This window comes from Branchiostoma floridae, chromosome 11 (assembly GCF_000003815.2).
Source record: "Branchiostoma floridae strain S238N-H82 chromosome 11, Bfl_VNyyK, whole genome shotgun sequence".
NCBI lineage: Eukaryota > Metazoa > Chordata > Leptocardii > Amphioxiformes > Branchiostomatidae > Branchiostoma > Branchiostoma floridae.
This window is the reverse complement of record NC_049989.1, coordinates 22,626,274-22,650,475: the sequence shown is the minus strand read 5'-3', so window position 1 is coordinate 22,650,475 and position 24,202 is coordinate 22,626,274. Positions and strand designations below refer to the sequence as shown.

The 24,202-nt window shown below is 47.5% G+C and overlaps 1 protein-coding gene across 17 annotated transcripts in view; it reads left to right on the top strand.

Moving 5' to 3' along the window:
- LOC118425463 (RNA-binding protein Musashi homolog 2-like) overlaps nt 1–24,202 on the top strand; it is a 112,218-nt gene that overhangs the window by 14,584 nt on the left and 73,432 nt on the right. For all 17 annotated transcript variants that reach the window (XM_035834297.1, XM_035834294.1, XM_035834292.1 and 14 more), the window contains exon 7: nt 1,006–1,054. In XM_035834297.1, the coding sequence (XP_035690190.1) occupies nt 1,006–1,054 (49 nt within the window). The remainder of the gene's footprint in view (nt 1–1,005; nt 1,055–24,202) is intronic.

The following is a 24,202-nucleotide window of genomic DNA, read 5'->3' as shown; positions in this document are numbered from 1 at the left end:
ACAGAGGCACCGGTCCTAAAGCCAGGCTGGCTTATTGTGGCATGGTAATACTGGTGTATTGTGGGCCGGCCGGCAGCCATGTGTGTTGGGTAGAGGAGAGATTGTTGGGAGGGCCAGCAGCCATGTGTATGGGGTAAAACCGGTGTATTATGGGCTGGCCGGCAGCCGTGTGTGTGTTGGGTAAAACCGGTGGTATTATGGGCCCTGTGTGTTGGGTAGAGGAGAGTTTGTTGGGAGGGTAGGCAGCCATGTGTGCTGGGTAATACTGGTGTATTTTGTGTGTTGGGTTGGAGAGTTTGTTGGGAGGGCAGGTCGGCTGATAGCACCACGGTTCAGCGGAGCTTTGTTTGGGGTGTCTCCCTGGCGCACCCCTGTTCACCAGACCATGTAATTCCCCTCCAATTGTCTCACCTTCACACAACCGGCCACAATGGCCGACAAATTTGGCCCGGCGGCTCCCGGCCAAACGGCGAGCCACTCGGCCTGGAAATCTGTCCGGAAATAAAATATTGCTCGGGTCGAGGTTCAGACATGTTCCATTGTCGGGCTGCGCAAATTGCTGTTGTGCCCATTGATCAATAAAATCTGCCGGTTGCTGGAGATGTTTTGCCCGGCGAAGTGAAATAATGCAGGCTGGCAGGAATGTGCGCTAAGTGAGCCCCAGGGAGCCGGGAAAATGTGTTCCTCCCTCCGAGGAACCCGGCTACTTATCGCTGCGCCCTGAGCTGCGTTTGTCAAGGGCAACGCCAAATCAGCGAGGGTCATGGGGACAAGGTCATATCTGCGACCTTCCCTGTACAAAGATGACAGCGTTTGAGCTGTTTGCCCGCTCGCTGGTGCACACGATTTCCCCGCACACACGATTTCCCGCGTACACAGCTCCCACCATGAATGAGCCGGCCCCATTTCCACATGTATTATCATCATCTCCACTGAACTGTATGCACGTCGCTGACCCCTTGTGACCTCTGACCTAACAGGTTGTGTTTTTGTTGTGTTTCGCAGATAGAGGATGCCATGCTGATGTTCGACAAGCAGACCAATAGGCATAGAGGTGAGCAACCAAAACAACAACACGCATCCGAACACAAACAAACCACAAACAAACTGCAAACCAACACTGTTGACATCACAACAAGGTCAATCCTGCAGGTCACAGCAGGGGGGAGGGGGGCAGAGTTCTATAGCTGTGACCTGGATAATTCCCAGCTTCCACAGGCACAGAAATAACCAGCAGGAACCGTCGCTGCGTTTCATGTCACAAACTCAGGCAGGAGCCGAACTTTCTGGCTCTCGTCTCAAGTAAGGAAATAAGCCAGAAATATGTTGTGTTTTTTCCCTTCTCTCTTTGAACTTTCAGAGCTTAAGTAAATACTGAGGTTTTCAGCCTGAACAGTCAGTGATTGTCAGTCTGTGATTTGGAATATCTGCTGAGGTATGACGGACCCAAACACAGTTTGTGTGGGGAACGCTGATCACATGTTTAGGAACCCAACGCTTGCCGCTGGGCACTGTACTTTAGGAAATAAAGTCATGCTTATTTAGCGGAAGCAGTCAAATTAGGTTTTGATACAGGAACAGGGAGCATCAGTATTACTACGTCTAAGGGCATAACCAAATAGAAGCCATGACTAGAATTAGATCAGCAATACTTCCTGTACACTGGGGTTAATGACCTTAGTGCAGGAAAGTGGGACAAATGATCAGTGCACTGGCCTGGCTTACCTGTCAGGGTAGGTAAAGTGCACTCAAGAAAATAAATTTATACAAATATTAATTTTTTTTATACTAATGCGATAATTGTAAGATGAAGTAAGAAACAGATATTGAACAAAATTTGATACAGATCAGTAGATTGGAAAGTGACAATGACCACAAATTGGAATATGAAACAAGAATGTGTTAGGATAACATTAGTACAGATAAAATCTAAGCTCCTTTGATAAGAAGTAGTTGGACAGTGAGAATCTGCAAAAATTAAGCTTTGCCTTATGGAAAAATCCTGCTGATATCAAAGACTTCAGTAAAACCAGTCGGCGGTTACCTTTTGTAGTTTGGGTTTGTATCACCTTTGTAGTTTCTGTAATGACAAGATAACAGGTGATCCCAGTCTTGTGTTGGGCAGGGTTGTTTCCGGTTGGGTTTGATCCGACGGATCCGGTGTTATCCGCCACCTGCAAGGTGGTTCGGCAAAGTGTGTCAAACTCAAGTCTGACATGTCCCCAGCTTTTTCTGTCACATGTGGGGACCCCTCTGTTTGTGCTGGGGTTAAAGGGAACTTCAATGAAGAGAACTGTTGAGTTGCCCTTCTTCTGTCAGGGCTAAAAGCCACCTGCATCCTCCAGGACACAATCATCTGTAATTTTACAGTACAAATGTGGGGAGAAAGATTTGATTAAGAGAACCAGCGAATAGTCCTGGTCTGGCCCGAGGCCTGCAGCTTGTGAGCATGTATACAGGAAATTCTGCAGTTGTGAGAGTCCGCTGATGACCTTTGATGCCCTCCGAGTAACAGAACAGCTGATCGCTCCTTAAGAACAGCTGATCGCTCCTTAAGAAGCCCTGCCAGAGGGACCTGAACTTGGGCACTAGCTCTTCCTGAAGTTCAAGGTCAAGGTGGGACAATGACCTTGACTGATCCACCATGTTGAAACATGATACTGCAGGCTGTTGGAGGCTCCAGCAATGAAATTGTTCCTACTGGTACAGTTTTATATTAGTGTTGTGTGTACGTGTGTTTATGTACCTTGGTTCATCTACAGATGCATGTATATCTGTGCACGTGGTGCTGTATATAATGTAATATACTTGTGATGTATCATAGCAATTCAGCCTAGAAGGCTGCTACGTTTTACGAATAAATCATTCTGTATGTATGTACACTGACCTTGTGCCTATGGTACATTATGCACAATCACTGGTGCATGTACAGGTGCAGGGTTATCTGTGTGCCCCTGTTATATAGTGTGCACATAGACTTGCCCTTGTTATAGTGTGCACATAGACTGCCCCATGTAAACCTGTGCCCATGTTATAGAGGCTGCCCCATGTTATAGTGTGCACACGTAGACTGCCCCATGTTATAGCGGCTGCCCCATGTAAACCTGTGCCCATGTTATACTATAGTGCCCATTGCCTTGCCCATGTTATAGTGGCTGCCCTATGTTATAGAGGCTGCCCCATGTAAACAGTGGCCTGTACCCAGTAATGAGATTTGTCTGGCCCAGATTGAGTTAGCCGGTTCCAGGCTGCACCATAAACGGGCCGCATAGCTGTCAATCACAGGCAGGGCTAGCTCAGACTGGGACCAAACCTTCAGCCTAACCCTCATACAACCGTGGTCCCCCTCACATTTTTAACCCTCTTATAACTGTGGCCCCCCTCACATAACCCTCTTACAACGGTGGCCCCCTTCACATAACCCTCCATCAACTATGTAGCTGCGACCATAACCAGGGCCGACATAGCTGTCCATCTCACAGGGAATGGCACCAAACCTGGCTGCCCACACATATTTAGATAGCACTGATAAGTCTGTATTCCTTTTGCAATGAGGTAAACTATGTGTTATATAAGCTCCATCTGTCTCTACCCATACAGCTGTCTGGAAGTTGCACCAGTTACAGTACATACAAGTGTACATGAAACATTGCAGATGTAGTAAGATATCACTGGGATTGTACTTACACTGTTTCACCATTATAAGCTGTACTTGGCATAAGAGCATAAACATACAATAAAGGCTATTCATTTGTTAATAACCCCCTTCAGCGTGGTCCCCCCACTATCCCATTCAGCCATGGTGTAGCTGTCTGTGTGCCATAAATCTGGTGAGGACACAGTTGGGTGGCGGACAGCTGTGTGTGCTTAACATAAAGCAAACTGGGGAAATAGAACCATGCCGGGCAAACATTTGCGACCTGTTTCGGCCTGTTATAAACACCAGTTAAGGCAACAGTAGCGACGGCAGAACTCTCCCAGAACGTAAGGTTAATACACGGGGCAATCAGGTGGCTCGTGATGTGCTTGTGTTTACAAATAATAAGTGACAGAGAGAACTGTCAACAATAACAATAACTAGAGACAGTTTAACTCTGACCAGCAACCTCAGTTGTAAAGTGTTATCAGACATGTACAGGACATTTGGTCATGTAGTTACAATAGAATTCACGACAGTTTCTGTTGGATGTTTGCATTGGAATTTTGTGCGTTGCATATGAAATGTTTTCTGACACAATAATTAGAAACTTGAGCCTTTTATGCCCAAACATGACCTGCCTAGCGTAGGTGTGCAGGTAGGAGCTTGTTTTGGCTGGCCCTGTGTAACACTTCTTGTAACAGAAGTCAGAATCCGTCCTTCCCAGCCAGGCTGCAGACAGAAGTGACAAATGGCCGCAGGGCTGGCCTGTAGCCAAACATGTAGCCTTGCCACAAATGTAGCAGGTCAGAGAGGTAACCCGGGGTCACCGGCACAAATCCCAACCAGAGACTTGACAGTGAACAATTCAGACTCTGCAGCAGGCAGGACACAAACTTGATGTTGGTAATCAGCAACCTTCTCTGGGCAGACAGAAAACCGCAGGCTTCAAACAGGACAGAATAGCTGAGCTATAACTGGTCGTAAACGTGTAGTTGTTGGTATAACTATTGTATAACTGTAAGTGCAGAGCGTGTGGCATCATATTGCTGTCATTAATGGGACGGAGGATACTCGTCAAGCATCAGGGGTGGCAGAATTTATACTAGAAGCACCAAAGGTGTTTTTCTCAGGTATTGTGGAAAGGTTAATGTTTGGGTGAGGTGAAGAAGAAACGTTGGCTACAGACTTGAGAAGTAGTGACTGAAGATAAGTGAGGTGGCAACAGGCAAGGTCATGCACACGACCAGGACCCGTGAAGGTCGCGTGGCTCTTGTCGCCGAGGCTCGGAGTTTCTGATGTTCGCGTTATGTCATCACGGCGGGAATCAATCAGACACGATTCTCCGGCCTTCAGAGCTGCCGGCGGAGCGAGGGGAAAATTACAGGGGACAAAACACGAGATTTACGGCCGAAGGTAGAGCCGGGACGGGACAGAAAACTGTCGTCTGGTTGGACGGGATATTTATGACAGGTCAGGTGCTTCAGGGGAGAGAATATCGGGATCCCGGGTACAGGGGAGAGAATATCAGGATCCTAGCTACAGGGGAGAGAATCCACATATACGGGCTAATAACCACTGATGGGGTAATCAGCTGTTAGAGACGTTTTGCTACGTGGCAATTACTGGGGTTCAGCCAACATTTTGTTACATTTAGCCAACATATTGTTACATGTCTATTATGTGGCTTAAGAGGGTACTTTGTGACATGTGCGTGTAGCGTTTTGTTGTCTGTCTGTCCTGTGAATTCGCTGCCCTTTTGCCGAACGTGTTTTATTTGTAAGTCCTTGCCCGAGGCTACATGACAACATGTAACAGTATTTAGCAGCAGTACACAGACAGCCTGCAGGGGCACAATAGTGGTAACTGGAACATGGGACTGTTCTGGTGAGAACTGCAACCAGTACTCTGGTTAGAGGAAAGTGTGAACATTTCTGTAACACTGGGACAAGTTTGGCTTCTAATGATTTTTGTTAGACGTATGCTGATGGCAAGTCCGGTATATTAAACATTGGCAGGATTTTAAAAAGTTTGGCTGGGTTTTGATTGGCTGTTTCCTTTCTCTTGTTTGAGACACGAAGAGCATCTGTAGGACCTGACACCACAGTCAGAACTTTAGCAGAAGGCCTGACAATCAAATATACAGGTGCTGATGATTGTCATGGAAATGAGTTGGATGGAAAGTGGTGTTTTGCTGGATGGAAACGTGGGGAATTGTTGCTGGTAATGTCGTCACTTAGGTGCAAATTGACGAAGCTGATTACCTCGTTTGGGAGGGGAAATGGAAATCAGAACAGTCGTTTTGTTAATTAGAGACCAGATGAATGGGAGTCATCGGCACATGTGACATTCTCGCATAGAACAACGGAAGGTCAGTTATTTCAGGAGAAGTGTCCTCTGGTGCCCTGTGTCATTGTCAGCAACCCTGTCACATTGGTACTTAAATGTGTGTAAGGATATTTAGGGGAGACATTTTAATCATTGTTATCCACAGCTCAGGATGTAATGCCAGCAGTGACATAATGACCTTGAGGTCCCGACCTTGTATTATTTTGACAGTTGGAAGTGTTTTATTGTTTTGCTGGTAACTACCGTGGTTTGTAGAGGTGAGAATCTTTGATAAGGTCACCAGAACGGCTTTAATCAGGAACAAAACGAGTGACATTGACTCGCGTCCTTGTGAGATTCTGTCCTTGTGGAGAGTAAAAACGTGACAAATCAGGAGGTGGGATTGATGGGGGGGGGGGGGGGCATGAGGAACTAATTGCAGAGGAATTAGTCCACGGAAATGCGAGTGGTAAATGGGCATCACTACCCGGCAATGTCAGCGGGGAACGCCCTTGTACGCTTCAATGACAAATTTGTTACGGAGGTGATGCATAAATAATGAGTTGCCGTGACGACAGGCCAGTTTTAATTATGATATTAATGCAGTACTGACAGATGGGTCCCTGCTGGCGGATCACACCTGTAAACTCAACATGGCACAAAATGGGAAAACTACTAAATGGTTCCAGGGAAAACCTGACAAACAAATGATATAACATTGTAATATCAGGATACAATTGGGCAAAAATCATTGTAAGGGTTTTGCTATTGTAATGGTTTTTATATTGTAAGGGTTTTGCTATTGTTTGGTTTGTGCAGTTTGTTTTCAATCTCGAGCATCAGAATTGTTCCCAGGAAGCCTTCATCAGTTCATGGAAGTTACTGATCAATATAAATGCATGTTCTAAATACAGGAGTTATATTCTTACGTTCTAGACTCAAGGTGAAATATAATTACCTGTAGTGTTGATATTGAAAAACAGTAGAGAGTCTATGCTACCAGTTAATCTATTGTATAAGAATGTAAGGATGGGCTTCTGTACTCCCCCCCCCCCTCTACTGAAGGTATGCGTCAGCCAGACTTAAGAAAACGTTACTTCACACTTAGCTGTCTGTGCAGATTAGTGTCAACATCAACAAACCTAAGTCTGCAATCCCCCCTCCCTTAAACCAGCATGCCTCCCAGTTAAAGTGTTATCTTCAGGTGAGCTTCTTAAAGGAAAACTAACATCTCCTACCCAGGGAAGGAGCGGTGATATTTTGGTTAGCGGGTCCCAGACTTTATTTGGCGGAGCCGGGCACGCGACATGCTCTAAACAGCGTCGGGAGTAATGACACAGGTATGTCTGGGGGTGCAGAACAAATTAGAATGATGACATTAGTAATTAGCAGCCGGGAAAAGTCGTCAGAGAGAAAACAGGGCGATTTCCGCGAGCTGTTAGCTCAGATGAGCGCGGTTGTGTCAATGTTATATTTGGAGCTCTGCACAGAGAGCTGTTGTCGTAGCCGTGTGTCTGCGGACTTTTAAGCCGGGACTCTGGCTGTGTTTGGAATTCCGCTGACTACCTGTGGATTAACTGGACAAGCACAGATCTGGGCGCGAGCTCAGACCGCTCCGACACCCTGCCGAGGGGGGGGAGGTTCTAAAGTGGACGCTCTTTGTGTGGTGCAACTGGCCAAATAAGGCTGTGGTTGTGCAGCCGGGTTTGTTGTGTGAGGGATTAGTTTGCGGGGATTATCGCGCTGAGAAGTTGGGTAAAAACCCTCCATTGGAGATCAGAGCAGAACTGGGCTCACAGTTAAGCTCTTCATTAAACAAGCCGGCCGGATGTAGAGCTGCAGGCGTGTGTGCGGCAAAGGCCTGGTTATATGGTGCTTTCTTATTAAAGTCTTGGCTGTGACCATGGTTTTTACAAAGTCCTGGTTATATGGTGTTTTTTTTATAGGAGTCTTGGTTGTGACTATGGTTTTAAAAGTCCTGGTTATATTGTGTTTTTCAATGTGTCTTGGCTGTGAAGTTGGTTTTATAAATTTAAGTCCTGGTTGTAACCATGGGTTTTACAAAGTCATGGCTGTTACCGTGGGGTTCACGAGTCATCAGGAAAATCTCACAATAAAGACTGGTGATAGAGACAATATCCCCTCATTACAAACACAACTGTAGGAACTGGAGTGCTGTCATATGTTCTCTCCAAGCTAAACCGCTGGCAGGCTAGCAGTGTGCAAGTTCTGCCCTGCCCTCCCCAGCCAGTCTGGCAGGGATGGGTCAGTGACAGATCACCTCAGCCTGGTTAACCAGAATGTGGGGCCGTCATTAACCCCCTAACTACCGTGTGGCCACCTGAAATCATTAACCCCCTAACTACTGTGTGGCCACCAGACACCCAATTCTGGAGTTACACAGAAGTTATCAGTGTGAGGGATTCTGCCTGAGTTACACAGAAGTTATCAGTGTGAGGGACTGGCACTAATTTGTTTGTAGCTGGGGACAGTTTGCCCCAGAAGAGCAGATTAAACAAAGCTGTGTGTGCCTGCCACAGCAGAGAAAGGCACTGCAACAGGAACTTCTGTTCTCCCCGGCCGACCTTAAGTGTTCCATTCTCTTACTGAGCCCTTTTGAGGCGAGTCTGCGTTGGTTTTAGCCAGCGTGGTGAAGTTTGAAGTGTTTTTAGAGAAGGATCTGAAAGCAGCGCCTCTCCGGTCGGTTTGAAAGCCGAACCTCTCGGTTTGTTCGGTGTGTGCGGACACTGAGACGATTAAAAACAGTGGAGGGTTCTCAGCACTCAAGTGGGTGTTTTTTTTGGAGTAATTGGTGTTGGGAGGATCGTATTATCTACAAGTGTTTGCTGCTGTGTATAATGGGAATGAGTGGGCAAACAGGAGGGAGATAGCAGGGTAACATTAGTGCTATCATCAGGATAGGGGGTAACATTAGTGTTGTGGTCAGGCAAGGGGTAACATTGGTGTTATCATCAGACTAAAGGGTAACATTAGTGTTGTGATCAGGCTAGGAGGTAACATTGGTGTTGTGGTCAGGCTAAAGGGTAATATAAGTGTTGGTAGTGATTGGAAGTTTCTGATGGGTTTTCTTTTCTGTCAAATCATCCTCTGGAGAATTGTACAGAACTGTACCTTCTGAGTTCTGTGGAGTACGATTCTGATACAAAAGTAGTTTCTGAGTAGAACTTGCAGTCAGATTCTGATTCTATTATATTAACCCTTGCAACTCTACAGGTGTTCTAGTAACTTCTACACCAACAGATCTGTGTAGGTTACATGGTAATGCACAGTGCAAGGGTTAAACATGTCTGCTCACCAGAACTCCTCGTGAGCTGTTTTCTACAACCTGTTGTTGACTGGACTGCAGATAAGATGCCTTTGTTCCCTGTCCCAAGCCGGTGTATCCGAGGCTCGGGTATGTAAAACACCTTGTGTGATTCGGGCCTGATTAAGGTAATCAGCTCCATTGTTCTGGAAGAAACAGCTGTTACACGACGGTCAGCGGAAACAATGGCTAAAAAAAACGCACCAAAAAGGGCAGAGAAAGATCTGTTGTGTGAAGTGGCAGCTGTTTGGCACAGAACAAAACTCTGAGAAACTCTGAAAACAGGACAAACAGGAGTGTGTTTATGTGGACGACCAGTTACTGTGGAGGTAGCTGAAACTGGTACCACCTTTTCCAACAGAAGCAGCCCAAATGTAAGCTAAATATGTGAGAAGCCAGCCCAACTGTAAGCTACGTATAAGCTACAGAAGCCAGCCTAGCTCTAAACTAAATACACCAGAAGCCAGCCCAACTATAACTTAGTATGAGCTAAAGAAGCCAGCCCAGCTCTAAAGCTAACTACACCAGAAGCCAGCCCAGCTCGACTAAAGCTAACTACACCAGAAGCCAGCCCAACTCTAAACTAAAGAAGCCAGCCCAACTCTAAACTAAAGAAGCCAGCCCAACTCTAAACTAAAGAAGCCAGCCCAGCTCGACTAAAGCTAACTACACCAGAAGCCAGCCCAACTCTAAACTAAAGAAGCCAGCCCAACTCTAAACTAAAGAAGCCAGCCCAACTCTAAACTAAAGAAGCCAGCCCAGCTCTAAAGCTAAATACATCAGAAGCCAGCCCAACTCTAAACTAAAGAAGCCAGCCCAGCTCTAAAGCTACAGAACCCAGCCCAGCTCTAAAGTCTAAAGCTAACTACACCCGACTTTTACTACCCAGCCCCACATCCCACTTTTTACTGCTCGGTTCCTGAAAGCCGTTTTAGGAGGACGGCAGGGAATGGGACGTTGATGAATAGATCCAATTTGTATGAAACATGTCGGCCATTAGGCCAGTTATTAATTGATTGGCTAGTGTTTGAATTGGGTGCGAAGTGGTTGTATTAGAACCATCCCAGCATCAATTGGGCCTGATTTACACCCATTTGACGAGCAAATTTGCATGTAACAAGGGCCGAGCCGAGGGGGAACACGGCGCTGTCGCCGGGATTGTCTCCACGTCTCCTTCCATTTGTTTTGTGGCAGGAGAAAATAAAATTTGTCACCGACTGCTTTGTGCTTATCTCTATATTCATAAAGGAACAGCCTGATTCTGATAGCTGCATCCTGAACTGTAGGCAGGGGAGGTTTGCATGTGCATGTGCTGTCCACACTGTTACCTGTGCGATGGACACAGTTACCTGTGCGATGGACACAGTTACCTGTGCGATGGACACAGTTACCTGTGCGATGGACACAGTTACCTGTGCGATGGACACAGTTACCTGTGCGATGGACACAGTTACCTGTGCGATGGACGCAGTTACCTGTGCGATGGACACAGTTACCTGTGCGATGGACACAGTTACCTGTGCGATGGACACAGTTACCTGTGCGATGGATACAGTTACCTGTGCGGTGGATACAGTTACCTGTGCGATGGACACAGTTACCTGTGCAATGGACACAGATACCTGTGCTAGGGGTGTTCTATCTGTTCTAGGGGTGTTCTATATGTGCTAGCGGTGTTCTATCTGTGCTAGGGGTGTTCTATCTGTGCTAGGGACATTTCTACCTTGGGTAATAATGCTAGGACCATTTTTGCCTTTGGGAGTAAGGGTTTAAACTTTCCTAGGTGAATTTTTACTTTGCTAGGATCATCTGTAACTTTGCTGGGAACATTTTTACCTGAGAGGAAGGGTCTGAAGTGTGTATCAGTGGCAGGTACTTCTGTGTCATTAGTTGGTTTGAGAGGTGTGAAAATTTTACAGGTTCCTGAAAGGGGGGCGGGGTGCAAGGGTGTGAAAGGGGAGGGAGTGATCTGAGGGTGTGAAAGGGGAGGGAGTTACACCTGGGTGTAAATGAAAGTCAGGGAAACTGGTGTGAAGTGTTAATGACCCCCCTCGTTATCATCATCATGATGTTTAATTATTCATGTGGTAAGAAGGGAAGGAAACCCAGCCTTGTGTGAGGCTGGCACTGTAGTCATTGTAGTTTTACTGATGACTGCTGCAGGGCTATTCTCTGTAAACTCTCAGTTTGAGATAGTTTCAGAGAGAGTCAGTAAGAGAGAGAATAAAGCTATTTTGTTGCTGTTTAATGTTCCGTATTGTAGCATGTTAATTCAGCTTGAGTTTTCTGCTCCGATGGTTCGGTAGCACTCCCACTGTCGGGAGTCGGCTTGGCCTGCCGCTTTTGGTACAAGAATCCGAGCAGGAATTTTAAGGAGTGTTGAGGACTTTAGTGGGAGCAGGAGTGTCGGGGCTGTTAAGGAATCTTGGCACGGACGGACCCTTCAAAAGGCCGGCTGACGGAGGCACCAGACTGGCAAGGGCTCCGCTTTTCCAGACAAGTCCTCAGCGCTGGTTTCCACACCATTGTGCAGCCCTGTATGGTGCCTGCTTCTCTGTCAATCTCAGAACCAGAGCTTCTTGTTTCTGGGCTGGACTGGAAATAATGTGCACACACGTCGGAACTGTGCGCCGTGTGCTATTGTCATGTTACATGTACGTACATAAAGGCACCATTGTACACAAGTACACAGTATGTACCTGACATTTAGGTGTCATGAGAAATAATAAAGCCTTTGTCGGTTCACTTGTTAAAAATTCATAAGTTAGCCATAGATTTTCAGGTCCCAGCCCTGAACAGAGACAGTAAGTTTTGTGATGAGGTTTTACTGACAGTCCACATTATCTGATGTTGTGCACCCGAAACTGTACCCAGAGTTTTCGGTTAGCTTCTCCAGTGCAGCTATGTACATAACAACTATGGAGCCCCGTCATGTATCCGGGTGTGTGACTCCTGTAGTACCGAGCTGCCAGCGTGGCAGTAGCGAGCCGCCAACAGTACTTATCCCCCTCGCTGATGGCTGTACGAAGCTGCCAGCTTGTCAGTACTTCACCCTGCTGCCTGTGTGCTCCTGTACTTATGTGTGGCTCCTGTAGCACAGAGCTGCCAGGTTGTCAGTACTTGTGTTGATGGGTGCTGCCGGCTTGTGCCTTGTGTAGCACTGGTTTTACTGACAGTCCACTTAAACTGATGTTGTGCACCTAAAGTTGTACCCAGACTTTTCGGTAAGCTTAGTTAGCTTCGGTTAGTCCAGTGCAGCTATGTACATACAGCCCTAGTAGACATCCGGGTGCGTGGCTTCTATAGCGCCGAGCTGCCAGCGTGTCAGTAGCAGTAGTACTTATGTGTGGCTCCTGTAGCACAGAGCTGCCATTGGGCAGTACTTGTGCTGATGGGTGCTGCCGGCTTGAGCTGCTGAAGCCCCCTCCCAGCCCACTCTGCCGGTCACATGTGCCGGGCGGCTCTCTGCGCGCTCCTTTGTGCCGCACAAGGACTCTCCTGTTTGTCCTGGAAGGAGGCTGGGAAGAATGAGGGGGGACTGTGCGCGATCTGGGCATGCCCAGAACGGACGCGCTAATGGTGCGTTGCCATGGCGACCGTGAGTGTGTGTGGGAAGAATGTTGGAGTGTTCGTGACCCTGCAGTGAATGGGCTGCAGGAGAGGGGAGGGCGGCGGCAGGCTTTCAGCGCGCAGAAAGGACCTGAGAAGTCTCGCCTGCAAACAGCACATCAGTAGGCCTTATCACATAGTCTGGTCCCTGAGAGTAAAGCAAAGGTAGCCCAGAAGTCTTGAGAAACCACGTTTTCTTAAAGGTGGCAGGGTCATGAACACAGCCATGTAGCTAAGTTCCGTATAAATTATCAGTCTACATCCACTAAAAGGGACCCTACAGCTCAAAATGCTCCATGCAGTGCAGAGGAGAGTTGGATGCTTCCGTCCGTATTAAAGAAAAAACAAACAACAACATAAACATAAACAACAACATAAACAACAACATAAACAGTCGGATGTTGCCGACAGCATGTACATCAGTGTACAGGGGTACAGGGGACGGCATGGCGTTTCTGTGGTACAAATGAGCCAGTTGTTTTGCTTGTTGTAAAACCCTTGACTGTCCGTTACTCCAGATTACAAGTGCAGGTAGGGTGGGAACGGTGCTGGTTTGACCCAACACTGGCCGGCGGACTAGTGGCCGCAGGACCCGGCCATTTCTCCAGGTTCCAGGCAAAACCCCGGCGACAGCTGGCGCAAACAGAGCAGGAATTGATCCCATCATTACATAACATCAGACGTAGAGCACTCGCCAGAGACCTGGCTCGGCCGGGCGGTCGGAAACGGCCCCCGGGTTACTCTTTAGGTTTACTGCCGGCAGGCCCGAGGACAACTTTACGACTTGTATTTCAATCTAGGCTGTCTTCAAATCAACCCAGAACCCCTGCTGAATGTTTTATGCCTGCATACATGCTACAGTACAGGGAGAACTGACCATAACAGACAGGCATCTGCAGTTAGCAACATTTTCAAACCTGAATATCTCTAGAACAGTGTTTTAGCATAGATGGTGAGATGGGAGGCATGACATGCGAATCCTGGGCTTAAGGCTTTAAGGCTTGGACTTGTCTTCAGTTGAAGGGATTTCATCTGCTGACACTTCACTGGAACTTTGAGGAAGGCTTTAAGACATGGATAGTTCCTTGAGTTTGTAAGTGAGATAGTGCAGGCTTGTTAGCTTCCTCCTGCTGATGTACCCCCTTACAGCTACAGTCAATGTGACTTTTTGATGGTCCTTCAGATGTTTTCCATTAATAATTGTAAGCGTAGGAAAACTCTGTAGTGACCAGTTGTTGAGGTTTTATGGGTCCCCTAAGTGGCTTTCTTGGACAGGTCTTACTGTACAGAGGGTCCCTTGAGCGGTCCTCTTGGGCAGGGTTGGGTGTACAATATGACACAAGATGACTCATCCTGTAACAGCTGACAGCGACCAGCATGGTGCCTGGGGGCAAACCATTAACGCTCCTGAACAGGGTGTCTCAGAGGTGAACACTTGCCTGTTCCTAACACAGGAACGCATGTGGAAACTCAAGGTTCCAATAGTCCTGTAGACTCCATGCTTTGCTGTTGTCTGTTTGTTTGATACCGTTATCCCCCTCCCCCTCAGTGTTAGTGATCAGTCCCCTGACAGCAGCTTGCTCCACACAGGTCTGCTGGGCATTCTGTATCCATTTAGGGGTTACAAATTATCTCATTAAATTATTAATAGTGGCACAGCTGCCTGTACCATGGTAGGGTGGTGTGGGGTAGCCTGGAGGACAGACTGTTTCTTGGGGCTTTTCACTAAACACTAAGCATTAAACACTTAAAAAGGCCATAGTCTGGGCCTACTCAGGCCAGCTCCTTGGCTACAGGGCCAGTTCCTAGCCTAGCTTCAGGGCCTGCAGAGGCTTGCTCATCCTAGGCTAGCTACAGAGCCTAGGCAAGAGGATTTAGCCTTTATAGGCCCTGGGAAAAGTCTGGCTTCCAGGCTAGATGGGAAAGGGAGAGTACTTGTTTCAGTGGGCAGGACAGAAAGCTTGTCTGTGAAACAGATACCACAACATGTTTGCCATCAACACTGAAGGGACTAATAAAGTGGTCACATATAAAATGTCCAGGCGGCCACTTTGGACAGGACTCTTCAGCTGTGGTCAATGGGAACTCTAATGTACGGGACGGCCAGAGAGTGGTCCTTGTGCAGAAGTGGTCACTACCGCAGAAGTGGTCACTAGTACAGGTCTGATTTCATCAGGAGGTCCTTTCTGAGTGGAAGCGAAAGTGACAGGTCCATTATTTGATATATGGAAGGGCTGAGGGTCTGTATGGGGTTTAGGGGAAAGCTGGAGTGGGAGTGATCCCAAATGTCCCCCTTTTGACCCATGGTCAGAAATTGGAGTGTTCTGTGTTTTGTGAGATGGTCAAATCTTTGAGCATTCCCTGTTTGGTTAGATGTGTCCAGGTTTGGGAATGCCTTTTCAGACAGGTTCCTTGTTTGGCATCAAACGATCACCCCTAGTCTGCGTTAGGCTGGCGGGAAAGTGTTTGGAAGGAGTCATCAGAACTAGACATGGAGGACCACTGCTGAAACATTAGTGTAGTAGTTATGAACCTTTGTGAAAACTTCTGAAAAAAATAACCTGTAATGTACGAATGTACGTGTCTATGTCATGATGATATTTGTACCAGACATTCTCGAATCTCTGTTCAGTTCCTGTAGATTTAATTTTCCATATTGGTTTTTAGTTGTTCTGTGTAAACTTGAGCCAGGAAGTGGTGCCATTCCCAGCGTTTGGGCAGCTGAAGTTTGCATCACGAGGGTCGGGAAATACAGACCTTAGGCCACTGGAAGTTAATTGGTCGGTTTTTGGAATAAAACGATAATTCTGAACTGGACATGTAAATATACGGAAGCGAAACCTTCGTACTGGTAAATGTGAGTAACAGAGTATAGCTATAGTCAGATGTAGGTTTGTCCCAGAGTCCTATATTTTCATCTTGACTTGCTAAATCTTTCTACAAATATGTTCAAAAGATAAAAACAAAATTGGTTTGACTTTTATAAATCCCCAAACAGAAGAGCACCTCTCATGCCATACCAGGTCTGACAGACAGGGTTTGTTTAACGTTTGCTTATCGTGGCACTGCTGAAACAATCACAGCGTTTATTGACATAACATGGCTCGAAATTTATTTTTGGGATTAGGTGCACTGGTGCACCCAGCTTGAGAAATTGGGTGCACCCAAAATTTTTTGGGTGAACCACTTAAATTTAAGTAGAATATAAAAAAAAAAAATTAATAACAAAACTTAGTTACAAGCTATCAAATTCTTAAACAAGTAACATGACAGACATTTTTATTATCTTTCTAACACTTAAGATGTCAAGAATATGATGTATGCTAGTATACTTGATATTTTTCCATATAAACCGAAGAAAATATTTGGGTGCACCCTATGCACCCATTGAAAAATATTGGCTGCACAGTTCCAATTTTGGGTGCACCTGGGTGCACATGCACCCAGTATTTCGAGCCCTGCATAAAATCTCTCCCCGTTGAAGACTTTTGTGCACATCAGCAAAGTAAGAACCTGGCTGATATTTTCGCTTGTTTGTGCGTTCCCCTCGGCTGATCCTTCAGCTCTGCGCGGCAGCTGCAGATGTGGCAGTTTTGCGGGAAGCAGATTGTGGGGAGAAGTTTTAATGCTGATTACAGCCTTGGTTAAGAGGCTTGAGTAATGGACCGTCCCAACTCCAGGTGGTGTTTGTAGCAAAGTTGCTGCTGGCTCGTAGAGGGAAGTACTGCTATGCAGGGGTTCTCACAGCAGTGTAGGGTTCTCAAAGTGCAGAGTATATTCACAGTCGTGCAGGGTATATTCACAGCCCAGATTCACGTTTTAAACTTGAAGATCCTACCATTTCATCTCGTTTCAAGTCTGAAATAGTCCCTTGGGAACTAATTTTGTAGTAGCCAAACTGAAGGGTACAAAACTGCTTCAACAGTCCCCGAGTGCCATACGCATGAGAAGAATTCTCTACTGAATGGCATTTAGGAAAAATGGGACATTTTCTGCCCAAAAGTGTAACCACGGCCCCATTTACTCATCAGTGCTGCCGAATCACCCGTCATGATTAACATGTGATTTGTTGTTAGCCTGGGAGGATGAGCTGACATCAGATCCATCTCCTGCTGACCCCAATTTCCATCAGCCTCCAGAACTACTGTACTCAAACCTGAGGGTCTGTATGGGGGTATCCTGAACAACAAAACCCTTCATCCTGCTGGGGGTCTACATGGGGGGATCCTGAGCTGACATCAGATCCATCTCCTGCTGACCCCAATTTCCATCAGCCTCCAGAACTACTGTACTCAAACCTTCTATCCTGAGGGTCTGTATGGGGGGATCCTGAACAACAAAACCCTTCATCCTGCTGGGGGTCCACATGGGGGGATCCTTAGCTGACATCAGATCCATCTCATGCTGACCCCAATTTCCATCAGGCCCTAGCCCAGGTCTGAACTACTGTACTCAAACCTGAGGGTCTGTATGGGGGGATCCTGAGCAACAAAACCCTCCATCCTGCTGGGGGTATACATAGGGGAACCTTAGCTGAGAGGAGATGTAGGGAAGCCTTTTGTCCTGAGGGTCTGCATGGAGGATCCTGAGCTGAGAGATGTACTGTAAACCCTCCAACATGACCATAGTTGTGTCAGCCTGCTCTGTATAACAGGCTGTAGTTACCCCAGCTTGGCAGGTCAGCTGATGGATGGGGGGATTCTGTGCAAGATGCTGAGATATCCTCAGGCCCAGTCGGGTGTCTATGCTGACTGTGTGTGTCTAACATACAAACTGCGGGCTGATCACTGCCCCTGTACTGCAGGCCGATCACTGCCCCTGTCTAAACGGGTTTTCTGAGTGTTTTATATCAGTGCTGCAGCAAATGTACCTCCGCACGATTTCAGCCTCCCTAAAAGCTGCCGGTCTGGAGGTTAAAAACTCCATTTAATCCATCCGCGATCCTTCAGTGTCTTCCCAATGTGGTGCCCTTCAGCTGACCTCTACCTGCTATCTGTGTGCCCCCCTCCCCCAACAAGGGTAATGTTAGGTCATATCTGTACCTGGTCTCCAGGTATCACAGCAAAGAAGTTACCCCTCTAACTCATTCCCCAGTGGACCCCTGGGAATTACCCCAATCCCTGATGAACACCAGCAAAGCATGATGGGTTTCTCAAGGTCATCTGCTGCAAGGTCAGGCTTTGTTGCCATCTGATTGGACGCCAACAGTCAGATTTGGCTCCCTCCTAAATGGCCATTTCCTTGGAATAAGCGGTTTTGTTTCTCCACCGTTTGAGCTTTACAAACAGGTACGGCGTTATTGCCATGGCAACGGGCCATGTTCCGTAACCCGACACTAATGTGGGACAGGTTGGAGCCATCAGGGTTAACGTGGTTCCTTCCTGCGCGGTGAGCCGCCGGTTCCCACAATGGTTATACATGCGGCAGTTACCGGCCACCCATCAGCCGCGCTCTCGCCGGGCAAACCCGTCCATCTGCTGGCGGGAAACTTTGCTAGGCAGCGTACATCCCAGCAGTCAGTGGGGCAGCGGGCCACTCCAATCTGATTCGCTGGTTCCCAGACGTTCTGTTATAAAAATTCTAGATGAAAACAGCAGGGAGGAAAAGTTGAATCCACTTCCTGAAACTGTGCACCAAGGTACAAACAGTCATGTTTATCCTCCCATTATTCAGTTGTTATGGTTATAGAAAGTCCAGAACCAGCGACAGATTTGGGGTGTCCTGACGGATGGTCGGAATCCCGGCGGCCCGACAGCTCGGAGAAAAGGGGGTCAGGCTGGATCCGAGTTTTACTGCCGCCAGCTAACAACAACAAAAACTGTTACCATCCGCGGCCGCCAGAGCTTCCATCTCGGCTGGGCGGCTTTGTGAGAATCACATAAAGCTTTCGGAGGGGCTTTTATGATCATCCTGGGGTTGTCAATAACAGGAGGGGGGGTCTGTATGGTAGAGCTTTCAACAGAGACCCCCTATGATAGGGACGTATAGAAAATGGGGGGCTCCGTATAAACAGAAGGGGGCTCTGTATCCGGTATCTGCTTTAGTTATAGTGCTGACTTGATGAGGGGGGGGGGGTTGCTTTGTTGCAAGACAGGAAGGTAGGGAAGACACAAGCTTTTAGTTGTACATGTATGTTTTTATTTTACCCTCTTTGTGTTCTCAGTTTGCAGATGATATAATGTAAGGTTTTGTGTCCATGGTGGGGAACGGGGTTGTAGAGGGGTCTGGGAGGGGTTTTGGGATAGGGGGTCTGGGAGGGGTTTTGGGAAAGGGTTGCTGCACGGAGCTGTCATGGAGACGTGATGGGTTGTTATGGCGATGTTCAGTCGGTCCCAGATCCACTGATACCGGCAGAAAGGGTGGAGGTCGCAGGGTTATCGTTACTCCACAGCAAGGCAAATGCATTTAGCCATTTTAACAACTTCATCTGATTCCTACGGTTCTGCTGCAGCTTCAAAGTCTGCCTCCTGTTCTGACTAGTCATAATATAACATCTGAAATACGCTAGGCTGGAAATACTGCCTGCATGTGCAGGTAAAACTGGAGCCGTGCAGGTGTTTCTGATGTCTACCTGTACTCAGGCAAGTCTGGTCACACACCTGAAAAGGTAGCACTGATGGAGAACGGGGGGCTGTAACAAAAGGTGATGTTACCTGTGGCAGGGCAGGTATGTAGGAAGAGGTGTGTAACACCTGAGACGTGGGCAGGTGTTGGTACTGATACCTGAACTAGTGCCACTGATGTTACCTGTACCAGGTGTTAGTACTGTTACCTGTACCAGGTGTTAGTACTGTTACCTGTACCAGTGCAGGTGCAGGTGATGTTACCTGTAATAGTACAGGTATGTAAGTAGTTATCTGTTATTCCTGAAACGTCCGTGTTCCTCCTGTCTGACAGGTGAGCGCTGATCGGCAGACAGTTTGACAGCTCAGGCTTCTCCCTAATCCTTAAATCCCTTTCCTTAAATCAGCTTTCTTCTGGGGATATTCGCTTGTCTGGAAACTCCCAGGGTGCACTGGGGGTTCTGTCAGGTTGGTTCCATTACGGGGTTGCCGGGGCGGGTTGCCGGGTGATGTTCCGTCGGTGTGCGACATCCGTCACGACGCGACAGTCTCTGTCCCGGCATGTTTTCAATTTCCCCGGGAGCCTGGGAGTTTTGGGGTCGGCACAGCACAACGGGACTCTCATTTTGGGTGGAGCGAGCCCAGAATGTGGGGTGCGCACCAGCTATAAATTGATGGAATGTAGAATGTCAGAAAAAACGAAATGCAAACCTTGCCTCTCTTCAGAACTTGAATTTATTGCTCATGTTAAGGATGTAAGTTGTATGCTAGTGTACAATTGTATCTTTATGTACATAACGTTACAAATGTCTAGTTGTACCTAAAGTCAAGTATTAGGCACAATCAGTAAAATTTCAATTTTCACTCAGTTCCACGCATAGGAAGCCTTCCTGGTTTGACACCACAGTGTGACGTGTAGGTTTGACACCACGGTGTAAGGTGTAGTTGATATTGTAGCTGATATGTTCCCCCACAATGTAACTTGTAGTTGATATTGTAGCTGATATGTTCCCTGGAGCCTGTGATGTGGGAAGGTGTGATACTCACCTGAGAGAAGCTCTGATTCTAAGTCTGCTCTCTCAGGTTTGGTGTAAAAAGGAAATGAACAGATTTGTCAGGTACCAGTTAATGTGTCTGAAGTGTGCCATAATGGCCGTGCGCTAGTCTGCCGATGATAGCCAGCGGTGGGCAGCCATCGCATCTGGGTTGGGATGGAAATGTTGTTCAGCACCTGAAGAGAAGTATTGCTATGGCCAGAGTTAAAGTAGCATCTTTATTGGATGTCCTGCTGAAGTCATGCTTGTCTCTGTGTGGAAGTAAAACATGTCCTCCATTTTGTTTTCCCTTTGGCAAGGTCGTGCGGTTCAAGGTGACTGCCCCATGTCCCGACAGATCAGTCCCATTACAAACAGTTTTAACCTGCTGACATCCCATAATTACATTCTCCACCGCCCCCCGGGGCCGCCGGGTCCGATTAGCCGCCACCCGCCCGACAAAACTGGCAGAAACTCAGCCCCACAAATCACGACCGTCCCGCGGACGCAGACGTTCCAAAATAACTCATCGATTGTCGCGCTGCCCTGATCCTTCATCAATATACTCGTCTATCATTTCTGGTGGGGGAGGGGGGCGGAAAAGCCGACCAGAACAGTGTTGCCTGATAGCGGAGGGGGGCGAACTGTGCAGCCTGATGGGGGAGGGGGGGGGCCTGAGTTCTACTAGCCAAACTCAAGGCCAGGGGACACCAATGGAAACCTGTATAGGCAATAATGTAAAAATAGGCAAGTTCAGGGTGTCATAAAATCTTCTGCATCCTACACTGTCTCACCATTTTGAAATGTCTCTTTCATTTTCCTGCTACAAGTCGAAAATAGGCTAAAATACGGCATGGACTCGAATTAGACCTTCTGCGGCTGCGTCCATTGGGGTCATTGACCTGAAGTTATGGGGCAGAAGAGGAATACACTCCTGGTTTCTGGTGTATGACTTTATGAAGGTATCAATTAGATAAAGAGGTTGTGAAGATGACGATTCTTCTGCAGCAAAGGGTTTTAGGGAAATAATGTCTTTCAAATGAAAGTGAATGCAAATAGGTTATAGTAAAAAGATTGCGTGCCCATTATGTGACATTGCTGGTGAGATTGGCATGTGCTTGTCATGTGCCTGTCATGTGACCATCATGTGATGATCATGTGATGTTAGGTCCCAGGTGTTGACCTTGCCTGTATCATGACATCCCGTGCCGACCTTGCTGGTAAGGTGACTTTGGGTAAAGTCACCTGGCGGAGATCCATGCTCCCGTTGCCCCTGGAGACGGTTGCCCCGGGGACCGCCTCCCATCTGCCAGCCAGAGATTATATCAATTTCAGAGGGGGGGGGGGTGATAGGATTGGTCATTTGGCTGGGGTGATTCCCAATGTTAGTGATTACGTTGTTCTGATGAAGGTTTGCATGTCGGGCGACGTGTAAGGAAAGGGCGGTGTGTACGGGAAGGGCGGTGTGTACGGGAAGGGCGATGTGTACGGGAAGGGTGGTGTGTACGGGAAGGGCGGTGTGTACGGGAAGGGCTGGGACTGGGGGGATGGGTTCTATTTTACTTGTTCGTTAAGCTGTTGGCTGATCCTTGCAGCATCCATCTCCGATGATAAACCCTGCATTAAGTAGCAACGGCATTAGTTCTGCATTAACTTATTACCTCAGAGGTTTGGCTTAGCTCCCTTCTCTTCCACAAATGGAAGATGATTCCACAGTCAAACTCACATACCGACTGCGCAAGAACACTCTATCAACTTAGCTATTGCACACCCAACTAGCTATGAACTAGCTCTGTTAAGGTGTGCACCCATAGCACACCCGACTAGCTATGAACTAACTCCTTCCTGTAGTGCAGCTAGCTATGATAACTGTTGTGCACCCGTATCGCACCCGACTAGTTCTGTTGTGCACCCGTATCACACCCGTCCGCCCACTATAAAAGCTGCACTCTTCACCGGTGCTTAAAATCTCCCTTTCTCCCGATCCAGTCTCCGCCAGCCCTGACGTGACAAAGCAACAATACCCCCGAATCACTCACTGCTCAAACAGCCAGAAAATAGCCCAGCCTATAAAACTGTCAGGTAACCGTGGCGACTGTTGCCGTTGGTTTCCATTGTTCTGGGAGAGCGTCACCATGGGATGAATGTTGTTACAGTTACTGGAGCTCGTAATGTTGCTCTGCTAGGCCATACTGTATCCATTCCTTGGTTGTGGGACATTCTAAATCAAATATTTAGGAACCTCAGGTTGAGATGGAGACACTGGTCGGAACACTTGAGTCTGACTAGCTGGTGCATCCACCCCCTGAACCTGAGTGTACCGAGATACATTTATGACAGTTAGTTCTGCAGGTACAGGATATATGTACCAAGGAAACGTTCATGAAGTTAGACATACAGGTACAGGATGTGTGTACCAAGGGACAGGCTTTCTAGCCAACTCTGTTTGTATTTTGGAACTCCAGATTAAGAATGTGTGTTTTCATGTAGGAACTCCAGATTTAGAATGTTGTTGCCCGCGGAGTGAACTTGGAGTTGCCCACCGGAGGAATCTGACATTGTGGGTTGGACAAAGGCAGGCTGTTGTTGATGAATCACGCTGACATTTCGGCTGCTGCCTCGCCCCTCCCCCTCCCCACGTCACCTCCATCCCCTGGTTTTGTCCTCGGGAGCTGCTCGACCGACAGGACATGCCAATCCTGCTTAAAGGCTCAAAAGGAGCCGCTGGAATTCCTGCTCATAAGGAGCCTGTCCATCAGACCGAATCCTCCATTTTATCAGAAACCGGCCCAAGTCCCCCCAGTTTTGCAGAAATCAGCCCCAAATCCTCCTGTTTTATCCACTGTTCCCTGCAGGGTTCCTAAACGGGCCCGGCAGAGCTGAACAAGTTAATAAGCAGATTAACATTTGCGGACCTCCTTTAGATTATCGTAAATTTCTGTGTCTGCTAATCAGATAGCCGCGCCTGATTTAGAAATCCTAATATGCGGGCAGTAAGCTCACGGAATCCCCCAATATGGTGGAGTTTTGAAGGTCGGGCTGCCACACAACGTATTTGTGTGATGACCTTTATTTCACCTTGAGCGTGTACATTTGAGGGAGGTTCTCTCGTCAGAAGACTTCACGGTTCATGTGAGCGGCGGGAACGCTGCCTTCAATTCTCCGCGCCCCATAGACCAAGGCTTCCATGACCTTTCTATGTCCATTGGTATTGTCCAAGTTTCTCCCAGGCAATCTGAAAGGGAACTTTTCCCCCCACCTTATGTCGCTCTGCTGATAACACGCTCTCAAGGAGACCAGAAGTTAGGGGTGACCTTCCCGCCACGTTTGCAGAGTCGGCTGTTCCGCGGTTTCATCCCGGATTTGTCTGTGGACGCGACGGACGGGAAGGGAAACTCAGCTGACAGTTCTGTGACATCACAGGTCATGTAGTGACATCACGGGGTCACCACCAACTTTGACTTTGACTTTATTAAGATCCACAATTAGCATACAATGGAGTACATTGAAGCTACTCTTCCTGTGGTCTTTATCAACAAACATAACAGGACAAAAACTTGATACACAGGAACACATACAATCTATACAATGTACAGAAAATTCACACTTGATAAAAGATAACTTAATGACTACCTGAGCTTATATATATATACAATGGGACCAATTATCTATTGCAAACCATTCCATGTGCTGGACATTCTGTACC